Source organism: Filicampus tigris, chromosome 8 (assembly GCF_054856515.1).
Source record: "Filicampus tigris isolate MCC_2025a chromosome 8, RoL_Ftig_1.0, whole genome shotgun sequence".
Classification (NCBI taxonomy): domain Eukaryota; kingdom Metazoa; phylum Chordata; class Actinopteri; order Syngnathiformes; family Syngnathidae; genus Filicampus; species Filicampus tigris.
In genome coordinates, this window is record NC_141224.1 from 3307103 (window position 1) to 3319545 (window position 12443).

At 44.0% G+C, this 12443-nt stretch overlaps 2 protein-coding genes across 6 annotated transcripts in view; both read right to left on the reverse strand.

Moving 5' to 3' along the window:
* Positions 1 to 977: 977 nt before the first annotated feature.
* Positions 978 to 5376, reverse strand: LOC147143036 (uncharacterized). Its single transcript, XM_086037755.1, has 4 exons — positions 4693 to 5376; positions 3554 to 3769; positions 2921 to 2996; positions 978 to 2345 (listed from the first exon to the last, which is right to left on the reverse strand). Exons 1-4 carry the CDS (start codon positions 5033 to 5035, stop codon positions 1955 to 1957), a joined length of 1026 nt encoding a protein of 341 aa, XP_085893881.1. The 5' UTR covers positions 5036 to 5376; the 3' UTR covers positions 978 to 1954.
* Positions 5377 to 5586: 210 nt separating this feature from the next.
* The window catches only part of LOC147143037 (interleukin-21 receptor-like), a 33232-nt gene continuing 26375 nt past the window's right edge, over positions 5587 to 12443 (reverse strand). For all 5 annotated transcript variants that reach the window (XM_086039106.1, XM_086039104.1, XM_086039107.1 and 2 more), the window contains 8 exons: positions 12264 to 12350; positions 10869 to 10977; positions 9926 to 10101; positions 9115 to 9251; positions 8772 to 8964; positions 8302 to 8374; positions 7142 to 7235; positions 5587 to 6402 (listed from right to left, as the gene is read on the reverse strand). In XM_086039106.1, the coding sequence (XP_085895232.1) occupies positions 5860 to 6402; positions 7142 to 7235; positions 8302 to 8374; positions 8772 to 8964; positions 9115 to 9251; positions 9926 to 10101; positions 10869 to 10977; positions 12264 to 12318 (1380 nt within the window). In that variant the 5' untranslated portion in view covers positions 12319 to 12350 and the 3' untranslated portion in view covers positions 5587 to 5859. The remainder of the gene's footprint in view (positions 6403 to 7141; positions 7236 to 8301; positions 8375 to 8771; positions 8965 to 9114; positions 9252 to 9925; positions 10102 to 10868; positions 10978 to 12263; positions 12351 to 12443) is intronic.

The following is a 12443-nucleotide window of genomic DNA, read 5'->3' on the forward strand; positions in this document are numbered from 1 at the left end:
CCACGTGGGTCCATTGAATATGCAGGACGGAAACCGGGGACGGTGGGTCGCTGCCCAGCTCTGCAAATAAGATGCGCCGCCTTCACTCAGGCGTAAAATAAGGCGTCATACCTGCTTAGATATATTTTTTTTAATGAGCGGGGAAAAAAACGATCATTCGCTGCGTATTTGCGTGTTCAGACCTGAGAGATCGGATTCAAGTTTAAAATAAAGATCCCCTGCATCTCACCTCCGCCTGCTGCAACTGCGTTCTGACAAAAAGAAGTGCGCCTGTTCCGTTAGGCAGCTGTCGAGCGGATCCGATTGCACGCGCAAGCAAAACTCGACAACAGCAGGTGTCTAGTGCAGTTGGTCGACGTCAACTCAGCTGTCTGCTGCGCGATTGCACACGTCAAATTTGCGTCCTTTTAAAATAAGCCCATATGCATTGTGCGCTGTGAGCATTCATTTGGTTTAGTCTCAAAGCCCTGCATGCGCACTCAAGTCTGCTGGTGCAATTAAACACAATTTCCGTCTGCACTCTGCTTTAAAACTGTGGGCTATATCTATCATAGCCTGTATAGCTCCGTCAGAAATCTGCTTAGACCCGGTTGTGCCCCTCAATCATTTTATTTGATATTATATTTACTGTATAATTTTTTTTGTCTGCCCCATGTATCCGTAAAGTCCGCCTTTCATCTTGGGGAGAAATCCTGGAGCTGTCCCTGAACAGCTGTTTTTTTTTTTTTTTTAAATCAGTGTAGTGCATAATACACACACATTATCCATTTGCCATTAATCCATTACCGAATTTATTTCTATGAGAAATGAGCTCGAATTGTAAGGTATAAATGTACTGATTTTATGTTAACTTTTTGTGTCTGTATGCAGTGTTCAAACAAATGTGACGCCACTTGAATAAACGTGTAAAGGAAACAAGTTGTCATTTTGCATTTTTTTTAAATGCTGTTCAAAAAAACAAAAAATCAGAACGAAACTTGTTAAATGAAAAAAACTTTTATTAAACACGATCAGGACAAGTGCAGAAAATGGATGGATGGCTTTTTCAAATACTGCAGGTCATCATGCTGGCCTAGTGGCTAGCACGTCTGCCTCACAGTTGGGAGCATCGGGGTGCGGGGTTCCGTTCGAATGTAGACGACATTTATCAACTATACCTTCAACTCATGTTGTTTTTTTTCTTTTATTTAAAGGGTTGTATTTTGAAAAACTGATTTAGATTTGAACGCCAACAAAACAAACATATTGAGCTCCTGATGTAATTACAGATCATGGACGATAGGGGCACTGCCGTGCCCCCATTTGAGAAGGAACGCAGACTTGGAAAAAATTGGAACGTCTTTATGTGCGTACGTAGATGATGATCTCAGGCTGTGTTGGGAATTACTTCCCATCCCGGATCGTGCCATTAATGTCTTGTGCTCACATTTTCTGTATTTTTTTGGGGGGGGGTGGTGGTTTGTCTTCCATTCACTGTTAAAGTTTTTTATTCCAATTACCTGCAGATGAAAGTAAGAAAATTGGTGGAAAAGATAAAAATTAATGCGGTAAATACAATTATTTTATCCTTTTTTATTTGAAAAGCCTTTTGATTCTTTACATTTTGGCAGCTGTGAACGCTGACTTCGTGATGTGTTATACTGCCCCCCGGTGGCCAAGTTGCACACACCAAAACTTGCAGTGAATTCATGATAATACACAATTTGTCTTCTCATTCTGTTTAATTGTGTTAATAGTATATTTTATAAAGTATAATATTATATAGTGTGATTTTCTTACTAAAAACGTAAAAATATTTTGTGTTTTTGGAGGGTCTTACGGATTTGTATATTTGCGGTCGGACTCTAATGTATATGCTGAACTGCAAGAAATATATATATTTTGAATCTACCTTTGGTGGTTGGGGAAGGGTGGGGCTAAACGATTCCCAACACAGCCTCAGTGTTGTTTATCATCAACTACACAAAATTCCCTCCAGTGCCCCTCTGTCGTCCCCCGGCTGCTCAGGGTGGTGGTACTGCGGGGGTCCGTTTTGGTGGTGCTGTTGCGCTACTTTCCTGGCGTAGTACCTCCTGGAGGAGGCTCGCCACGCCTCCCTCTGCTGGGCCTGCGAGTCGTGAGGCAAGGCGGAAATGGTCGTCCGCTTCCTGTTGCCAGTGGCCAAAGGGCCGCAGGGCGAAGCGGGCGGCGCGTGGTGGAAGTGGGCGGGGCGCGACGGGGGGCCGGCCTGCTGACGGGCCACCTTGCGAGCGTAGTAGCGTCGGGAGGCGGCTCGCCAGGCGGCGCGCTTCTGCTGCTGGGCCTCCTCGGGCAGCTCCGCCGTGGGGACTCGCTTCTTTTTGCTCCTGAGGAAGACGACGGACGACACGAGTGATCGATTAGTAATGTCTGTCACTGCGCCACGCTGCCATTGCTTCTTGCAGCCTTAACATGGGTAAGTCTGATTCGTTTTGCTGCTTTCTCAATGACTTAAGTGCTTTGAAACGATACACATATTGTTAGCATCATGTTACCCAAGTCATATTTGAACGTTAATATAAACAATAATTTTTTTTTTGGCAAGCACGTTGGTACTTTTTATTAATTTGGTAACAGGAAGTTAAAAAACAACTTGGACACTTATGGTATTAGGCTAACGATGTAGTTTGTGTCCCCGCTACATGGCATTTTTTTTTTTATTTAGTATGGGACTGTTTTTATGGGTTGAACATTTTTGTATTAAAATACACAATGTTTACTTCCCAATTGCTTTATGAGTCAGGTTTAGTCAGGTAAACTTCAACTGGGCTCTGGACTCTGATGCTACCTCTATTCCGTATTGACGACATTTATGGAAAACAGCAACGTAGACACAGGCATTGAAAATGGCGCCAGGACTTTACAGGCACTTTTTTACATTGAAACAATTGTAGGTTTTAACCTGAGTTGCTCCGCCTCTGTGACATGTGCCGGTCCGTCCGCTTCGTCGCAGGACATCACTTCTCTGAGCTCCAATTCTTAAAAAACACAAGAAAGGAATCAGCATCAGAAGCTCACGTTGCTAAACAAAATCAATCATCTATTTAGTACATCACATAAAGATCTCAATATGGTGATTAAGGAGTAGGGGATCTGGAATGATTTGCTCATTCACTGATTCCCTAATCGCAAAACATAATTGTGATTTTTAGTCGACTAAATACAGTGAGCCCTGGCATTTTTTAAGTTCGGCATAACGCTAGCTAATACTGGTTGGGAGCCTCATGTGAAGGTCATTTGTTTTAAAAGCAAAAAAAAAACTATGGAATAAAATAGTTTGTGTAACATGGCCTATGGTGTTTTTGTCATTGATTTGTTTTAACTGTCTTTGGTATTATCTGATTGATTTCTGGTCATTGTTTTTCAGTTATCTATGAATAAAGTTGAGTTAAATTGTTTGCTGCCATCTTGTGGTATCAATATGCAATTGCAAACCCCCTTGAGAGAGGGCCGTCAATTTTCCATGGTAGGGCTCAGCACCCATCCCTCGTGTCCACTGTTGTCCACGTAACAACAATCACTCAGTGGGCGTTACCTGCATCCCAACAAGAAGCGCCGGTTTGCTCCTGCTGCTCCCGCAACCTCTCCTCGCTCAGCTCCCATTTGACGAGGACGGCATCCATGTTGCACGGCTCCTCTTTGACGGTAACGTTACTCACTTCCAAAGTGCCAGCCGGGTCCGCTTGGCTGTGAGGGGGCGAGGGGAGTGCCAGGGAGGGGATGTGACACGGAGGGCTGTCAAAGAGACCCACTGCGGATGAAGGACACAGCAGGCGCAAGTTACAAATGTCAAAGTCAGAGGGAAGGCTCAAGTCAAGGTACACAATCTTACTCAGTCATAACACACAGTTGCACATTAGCTGCTTTGCACTTCACTATTTGTGTTCATTAACTGTCAGGCTGTACCATTATGACCAAAATGATAATCACGATTACTTTGATCAATATTGTAGTGATCAGTTATTCAATATGTTCAGAAAAATACATAGTTATTTTGACTATACTACTTTTCTACAAGCAATATAACGGGTTTCAGTGTAAAATTGAACTTCTGAGAGTATGAAAATTCTAAATAAACTTAAAAAAACAAAGAATTCAAAATTCACAAAGGGCTAATTGAATACAATTTCTGTTCCAGAGTGCAATCACGAAGTCGAGTTGATCCCATTTGAGGCACTGGCTCCTCATCTCCAACATTAACTGTACTTTCTTATCTACATGCCTGCCTCTCATCAGACCACAGAATGACTTGTGGCGCCCGCTGCAGGCACCTTAAAGCAGGCGTGGAAAATTCTGGTCCTCGCGGGCCGGTATCCTGCATGTCACCCTGCTGCAACCCACCTAATTCAAATGATCAGGATCGTTATCCAGGATCGTTATCCAGCTTCTGTAGACCTTGCTGATTATATGATCATTTGAATCAGGTGTGTTGCAGCAAGGAGAGATGGAAAACAGGCCGGACACCAGCCCTCGAGGACTGCCTTAAAGCCTTAACCATGCATAAGACCCCTGGTGGTTGACTGACTACTTGTTATGCAACGGAGCACACATTTTAAGGATCGGGTAATTCAGTCGCGGATGCCAAATTTGATTAATTGTGCAGCCCTAGTAGATCGTGATATGGAAGATACAGACAGGAATTTAGATAGATGTACATATTGTCAACTTACGTACAGGAGAAACTGAGTTCACACTGCTGCTGCTGCTGCTGACCGTCGTCCACGCCGCCGCTGCCGCCGCCGTCGACCCTGTGTTCCCCGGAGTCCGGGGACCGGTCGGGGGTCCCCCGGTCGAGCAGAGTACACGAGGCGCATCCCCGCCGGCGTAGCGCCTGCACCTCCCGCTGCAGCCTTGTGATCTCTTTGTCCCTGTCGGCCACCATCCGCTGGTACTCGCGACTGCGGCCGCTGTTGACGCCGTACAGCACGTTGACCACCGACTCGATTGCCAGCCGGATTGCGTTCTCCACCACCAGAACCTCCTCCGGCCGCAGGCTGGCGTTCTGGGACAAGTTCATCGTCGATCTGGCTTTGCTTTGGGAAGCGTGGTTTGTTTTGGGCCAGGCGCTAGCGGCTAAGCGGGTACTAAGACGAGGATGCTACCTTGCGGGCAGAGCGGACGCTCGCGTTAAAAGTCACATTTAACTCGTCAAACCGACGCTTACCTTCGACGGGCAACCATTGACGCTTGATAAGTTAAGCACAGAAGCGTGCGGTTGTTTTAAAACACGACCTTTTCATCCACATTTGCTTGCCTCCTGCTGCCACCGCCTCTTGTCTTGTTGACACTTGACACTTGATCGGTTGTCGGTTGGCCAGGCACCACAGCGCCACCAGGAGGCCCGGATGAGTGGTGACAGCACAAGAGTAATGTCAACAATGATGAGAATGGCTCGTATTATTTCAGTGATAACCTTTTCACAAACAATTAAACCAACGAGGTATCGTGGTGATTTAAGATAAACAAACAAACAAAAACAATGCGCCCGGATTTATACATTAAAGGTACAACATAAACGATGTCATTCTTATTTGAATAAAGGCACAAAATAGTAAACAAAATAAAAAATGAGGTGTCACTGTCCCTTTTATTGAATGGACAATACAAAAAAATATCCAAAAAATAACTGAAAATCAGACCTATTGTTTGGATTGAAGAGGGAAAATTATATACAAAAAAGGTATAGGCTACTGATTCCAACAAAGATGGAAAAATGGAAAAATAATGTCTATGATCTTATCAGTGGGATAAAGTCATTTTCTACTCAACTACGAACAACATGCTTTATATTCTGCTGTACATATAAAATCCATTACAAAATGAGTAAAACTAGTGGACCGTTCAGTGTAAAGCATTTCTCGAGTCATCGCAAGCGTCACTACACATCATCCACTGCTTGACGTAGTTGGAGCGTGAACTTAGTGGCTCAGGTAGGATATCTCCTGTGGGCTCTCCCGAACCAGAGTGTGAAGGGCTGGCGCACTCCCCAAAACCGCTATCCACCGTGTCCAAGTCCACGCGGGGGTAGCCGTCGTCCGACTGCTGGTTGGACACCAGCGAGGCTCTCTCCGCTTCTTCCGGCCAATTGTTGAATAGTCGCTCTTCGTCTGGCCCGTCCGCTTCTGGCTCCAGTAGCTCCGCGTAGTTTGGACCCGACACTTGCTGCACGTCCTCTTCGTACACAATCACCGCGTGAATGGACACTTGTCTCAATTGTGCCAGCGGGGTGGGCATGAGGAGGAGGCGCCCCGCGGGTCTCGCCTCCTCATCCCCTTCTAAGCCCGGTTTGTGGCAGTGAAGCTGCCTCTTGGTGGTGGTGGCCATCTCTACGTGCGAGGTGTTCCCCAACAAGTCGTGCTCGCTGAACATGGGCCTCACCCACTCCTGAGATGGATGTTAGGAGAATACAAAAGGAGACATTTCATGTATTAGGCCTGTAATGATAGCGTAACAAAACAGAAAGTCACCATAATCTAAGACAGGGGTGTCGAATGTATTTTCCATGCAATTCCAATTCCAAGTCTAAACATGGTATCTGATTCATACTGCGTTCGTGGAATAAGAATAAAGCAGACTAATGTATCCATTTTCATCCATCTCGTGGGGTTGACATTTTATCCAGCACCGGCCTCTGTTGTCGACTGCAATTGAGGTCAAAGTGCCTTCGGGCTTGCATTGCAAATGTCACGTGACCAAACCCCGAAAACAGGTGGGCCGAGCAAATAGACTGTGAAACGGTTACGAGGAGTTTCCACACAGCACAACAGAGTGCTTTTTCTACTTGAATATTGTTTGTGACTTTGGAAGAAAGTAAATCTCAAGAATATTTATAGTATACTTTTTTGGTGGGGGGAAACATTCAAGTGACAACATTTGCATCAACCGCCGTGGTATTTTTTTCCAATGAGCTGGAACACAAACACTGAGTCACAGCTCGTCATCATTAAAAATTACTGCAAGCCCCTCGCAGCCGTTGCAGAAAAAAAAAACATTCACACCACCTCAGCGGGCCCCCCGGTGTTACTTTGAGGGAAATTCCCAGGCAGTGAGCAGGTGCAGGAAGTCCCCCCCCCCTTACTCTAACGCCGCCTGCTGGCCACTACTGTCATCTACATCTTCTCACCTTGAAGTTGCCTCCGTAATCCAGGTAGAGCGGCTTGAAGAAGTCGTGCGGCGTGGACACGTACGTGCTCAGCTGAAATCTTTTCAGCAAGAACCTGGGATGAATCAAAACCACTCGTGGATGTCTGGCATGCAGGTGTAGCTAATCTATTGACTAATGCATGGACTGACCAGAGTCGGAGTTGGCAAACCTGTGGTCAGGTGGCACATTTAATTTTGAAAAGGGACAAATGCAGAATCATTCAAATGATTGCTGCAAATCACACTCCTCTGCCTATTTGTTTTGTTTTGAAAGATTTTTGGAGTTTCATGACAAAATGGCACCCGGCAAATACGTTTTTGTAGTTAAGTTAATAAGTTCTAATTCGGTATTTGCCTCGTCGCTGCGTCGACGCCATCAGGTTCACGGCCTCTGGACGTAAAAGGTCGGCGTTTTTAAGACTGCTCAATACCCTAAAAAAAAGCGCCTAAGTCACTACTGCAGCATTTTGCGGGGATATTTTTACTACTGACGTCCATTTTAAGTACAACTCTATAAAAAAGTGCCATTGTTTGTGTCATTCCTGGGGTCCTGTAACCAATTATTTTATAAGATAAATGGATACCGTATTACAAAATTTATGTCAAACATGTAAACTAATTTAATAGATTAATTCATTATTTTATGTAATCAAATGACTTATGATTAAGTTAAACATAATGGATGAAACAATTACTTAATAAAAATAAATAAAACACGGTTCAATGTATGGCATTGTTTTTATTTATGCTTGTTTGAGCTGTGGTTGTTTTCTCAAGTGCTCTATAAATAAATTTGAGTTGCGTGTTGCATTTGCAGAGGTGCGGAGCGTGACTTCCTTTCAAGTGAAGCCGACTCGGTGTCTAAGCGCTGTGCGCGCGCGTGTGCTCGCGGTTTCTCGCAATGCCGGAGGTGCTGCCAGGAAAGGGTAAAGGCCAAGCGCTGAGAACAAATATCATCATCATCATCATCCGCCGAATACGGGAAGTGAGCTGGCGGCGGCGGCGATGATGATGATGATGATGATTCATGCTGTGTCCGAATTGGCTTTCACTTTGTTGTCGCTTTGTTTTTGGACTGCGTACAAAATCAAGTCAACTGGAGAGACTCCAGTAAATCCCTCGGTCGGCTTTCGTACTCACGGTTTTCGAGAGCAGGCCAGCAGCAGCCCGCCAATGAGGAAGAGGACGGCCAGGAGGATGTACAACCAGAATCCTTTCAGTACGGCACAGGAGAAAATCATCAGTCATGAGTGATGTTCGAAACAAACTGTTTTTGCTCAGCGTACTTGCTGTACATTGGGAGAAGCTGAAAGTCACCGCTACAACAATTGTAGTGTTGTATGTGTGCCTTTAAGGGGCATGGCCAAGTGAGTGCAATCAGGAGCTAAAGATAAAGATAAAGCTAAAGATAACTTTGTTCGCTTCTTGGCTCCACTATCAAAAAAAGCAGAAAAAGGACAGGAGAGGTTGACAGGAACACAACCAGACGCTCTTCAGTGGCAGCTAATTGTCAGAACTGAATCACTACTCTGTATTAGACATAAATCACTTTGGACAATGTAAATGATGATCTGCCTGCTTGCCATTGAATAAAATGGCGGCTTGCTTACCTGCAAAATCTGCAGATTTTGTCGGCGCGTTCGTCCACTTGGCGGCGGTACTCCACTCGCTCCATGGGCCCTGAGACGGGTTAGTGGGGCACAACTTGGCTCGGACAGCCACGCTGCACTTGGCACGGGGCGGCAGCACCTTGTGCCCCACAACGAGGAACCTTTCGTCCACTGAGAAGGAACGCGCTGGATCCTGAGAGAGAAAAAAGTCAACAAATCTCCAAAATTCTGACTGGGATTGTAATCATTGGCTCATTCCGTTCTCTATAAACCAGGGAGACCCCCCCCCCCTTCTATAATTAATTAATTAGAATCCACAGAAAAGTGTTGCATTGTGTTTTACCTGCAAGAGACCTGGGCTGGTTCGGATGCGCAGCATGTACGTCAGACAATCGTTGTTGTCATTGGCGAGGTCCCACGTGATGTTGTAGAATCCGTCGGCACTCGTCACTCGCACGTTGAAAGGCGGCGGAGGTTTCACTGGGATTTATGCAAATGAAGCACACTGGTAAGAGGCTGCCTGACAAATTCACATTGAATTTGGAGGCTGAATATGGAGCAGATTGTACAATGTTATTTTTTTATTTCTATTCAATCTGTGATATTGCTACATTGGGCCAATTGTGTGCAACTCCTGCACTGCAAATATGTTGCTTTTAGTTTTCATTATTTGATAAAAATGCACTGAAATTGTAGTTAAATTGTGAAAAATGTTTGAAATGTTACTTTTTTTAAACATGTTTTTTCAGGGGTCACCGTCCAATGGAAAAACACAAATTCATTTATTTTTATGCAAAAACAAAACTATTAAGATTTCCCTAAAACTATACATAAAATGTTTTTTTTCCAATTAGTAATTTTTTTTTTTTATACATAATTATGTTATTTATATATTTTTAGAAATTGCTACGTGCTTATTATCTCGAAACCCTTTCAATCCTGATTAGATCCAGGTAAGACATTTGGCACAAACCGAATAAAGAATATGTCATTTTTACAGTTCCACACATGCATTTTACCAGACCAGGTAATGATTTGTTACATTCATGTTGGGAAACAAAACAAAAGGATCTGGATGCAAGTGCAAAAGCTGCTGCCTTGATGGAGATCTTTTTTTTTGTCACCCACAAGTGATGGTGTAAACTTTGTCTTACCCACATCGTAGAGCGCCCAATTGGACAACTGGCTTTCTGGGCCGCCTGGTCGGCCGACCGTCGCCGTGCAATCGGTCCCGATGGCGGCGATGAGGTAGAGCTCCGGCGGGTACATGACGCACCAGGACTGAGGAGGCGCCACCTGGCAGCTGTCGGCCACGTGGAGGTCGCCGTCGCTACAGAAGCACACGAAGGAGTGACTCACAGACAGTGACGGGTCAATACTTACCTGATAACATGACAAAAACATACAAACATGTCATTCAAACAAAACATAGAGATGTTGATTATGCATTCATTTGTGCCGATCGCTACAGACGTTTTGCTTGCCAAAAGTTTAGCTCTGACTAACCAATCAGAGGATGATAAAATGCTGACGTCAAGGCCGTGACGACAAATTTAAAATGGTTCGAAAAACAGTCCCGTTTTGTTTTAACCTGTGAGCGCAAAGTTGAAGCTGACTGTCAAGCTACACAGAAAACAAAGCAAATGACACGTGTATTTAAAACAACCACATAGATTAGCCTTTCCATCCACTATCTTAATGCTAACACTAATTAGCATCTATATTACGGTGCTATAACCCTTCAAGCAACGGATACTTGAACTCACACGGTGCAACAACACATGTAGAAAGACAATGTAACATTACACAGTCGTATAATCTTTATCCTCTCCAAAGAATGACTAATATTAGCGCTGTACCGATGAACTCGGAGGAGCTGCGACATCTCAATGAACAGTAATTCGTCTGTCTGTCTTTGACCGGCCACTGGTGGCCAAGGGCGGCACACCAGTAAGAGCAAAACAAAGGCCATTCAATTGCTGCAGTGTTCCCAAAACAGTTGAATTCTTTTGAGTTCTATTTAATGACTGTGTCTATTTATAAATGACAACATTTCGGAGCGCGATATTTCCTCCTTGAAATCCACATTACGATTACCTGCAGTTGACGTCAATGCGCATCGGCTGCGTGGGGACGGAAGCGCACGAGCAGTTGAGGAGAACGTTGTAGTCGGTGGTGCAGGTGACGTCGCAGGTGGAGGAGCTGACTGCAGCCAGAGAAGTACGTTTCAGAACGTTTGAGACCAGCAAAGTATCACACAGACTGACTGTACTACGCACATAAAAAGGGGCCCGACCTTTTGTAGAAGTGGTTAAAAAAAAAGTTCTAATGTGGAAGTAAAATACTGGACGCAAAAGATGTGACATCCGCATATCGTACCTAACCTTTCATGACTTTCTAATGATGTGACCTGACCCCAAAGTTTCGCCGTTTTTTTTATATCATCCCCAAAACAACAAAAACATTTGTTCTTCTTTTTAGGGCTGTCAAAATTAAGGTCATAAAGCAAACTCTCCTTAACACCACCATTCTTTTTAAACGAGCGATTAATACATGACATTGACATCGGCCTTCAATTGCACCTGTTGTGTGTCTTGTTGAGTGGGCTGTTCCTGCTATGCGCACATCGACCTCTCGGGGGCACTGTGGTGCATACATGGGGATAACGCATCTAAAAGGACCAGTAGAAGGAAGTTGAGCTTGATTGATCGTTTTTCACAGAGTAGGACGGATAATGCCAATGGGTTTCGTTCGATTATGTGTCTGTAGGTACTTCTACAGCTTTTATGCGTGAATATTTGTTATTTTGAGCAATATGACTGAAAAAAATGACTTCAACTGGCTAGCAACCATTTTTTTCTTGTCTGTGTTACAATGTCAAAATGTTGTGCATTTTCACGAGTAGTTTTGAAAAACGTACCCACCACAATGGTGGAGCGTTTCAAATCTAATGTAAAAGATTGTAACTAGTGTTTTATAGCCAACTCTAATAGTTCCTGGACTTTTATTATCGCAGATTAAAAAAAAAAAAAAAAAAAAAAAAAAGATTTAGCCCATTTTGAATTTGCAAAACAACAAATACAGCAATATTGCACATTCTAATATTGATTTACAACGGTGAAGAATCGACACGTTGACTTTCCTCCACTTTCATTCTGCATCACTGCTATTCGAAGGGACCAACAACATATTTTTCAACTGTAATGGAACGCAACATTTTTGTAATATATCTTATTCGAAAACATAATTTCATAGCCAACTATCCTGCATCTCATTGGATAGTTCCTGGACTTTCTTAGGTTGCAGTCCTAACAGAAACATCACATTCAGTCTGTTGTCAACTCACAAAAACACCCATGTTAGGTATTCCAATATGCATTTCCGAAGGTGGAAAATTGACAGGTTGATTTGCCCCCCCACCCCCCACGTTCATACAGAATATGGCCGTAAAAAGGTGAACAAATGGCAGCATTTACGGGCTCAATGACATACCGCCTTGGAAAAGCATTACGAGGCTCCACAGCATCAGCGAAAGGACGGCAGCCATGAAGGTACTCGGAAAAGCAGGAAACACAGCCACTGAAACCAAATGATAGTGTGCTACACAAATACACATTTTAAAAAAGGCACCTTACACACTATTCAGAATGACAAATATCTATCCAGAAGAGC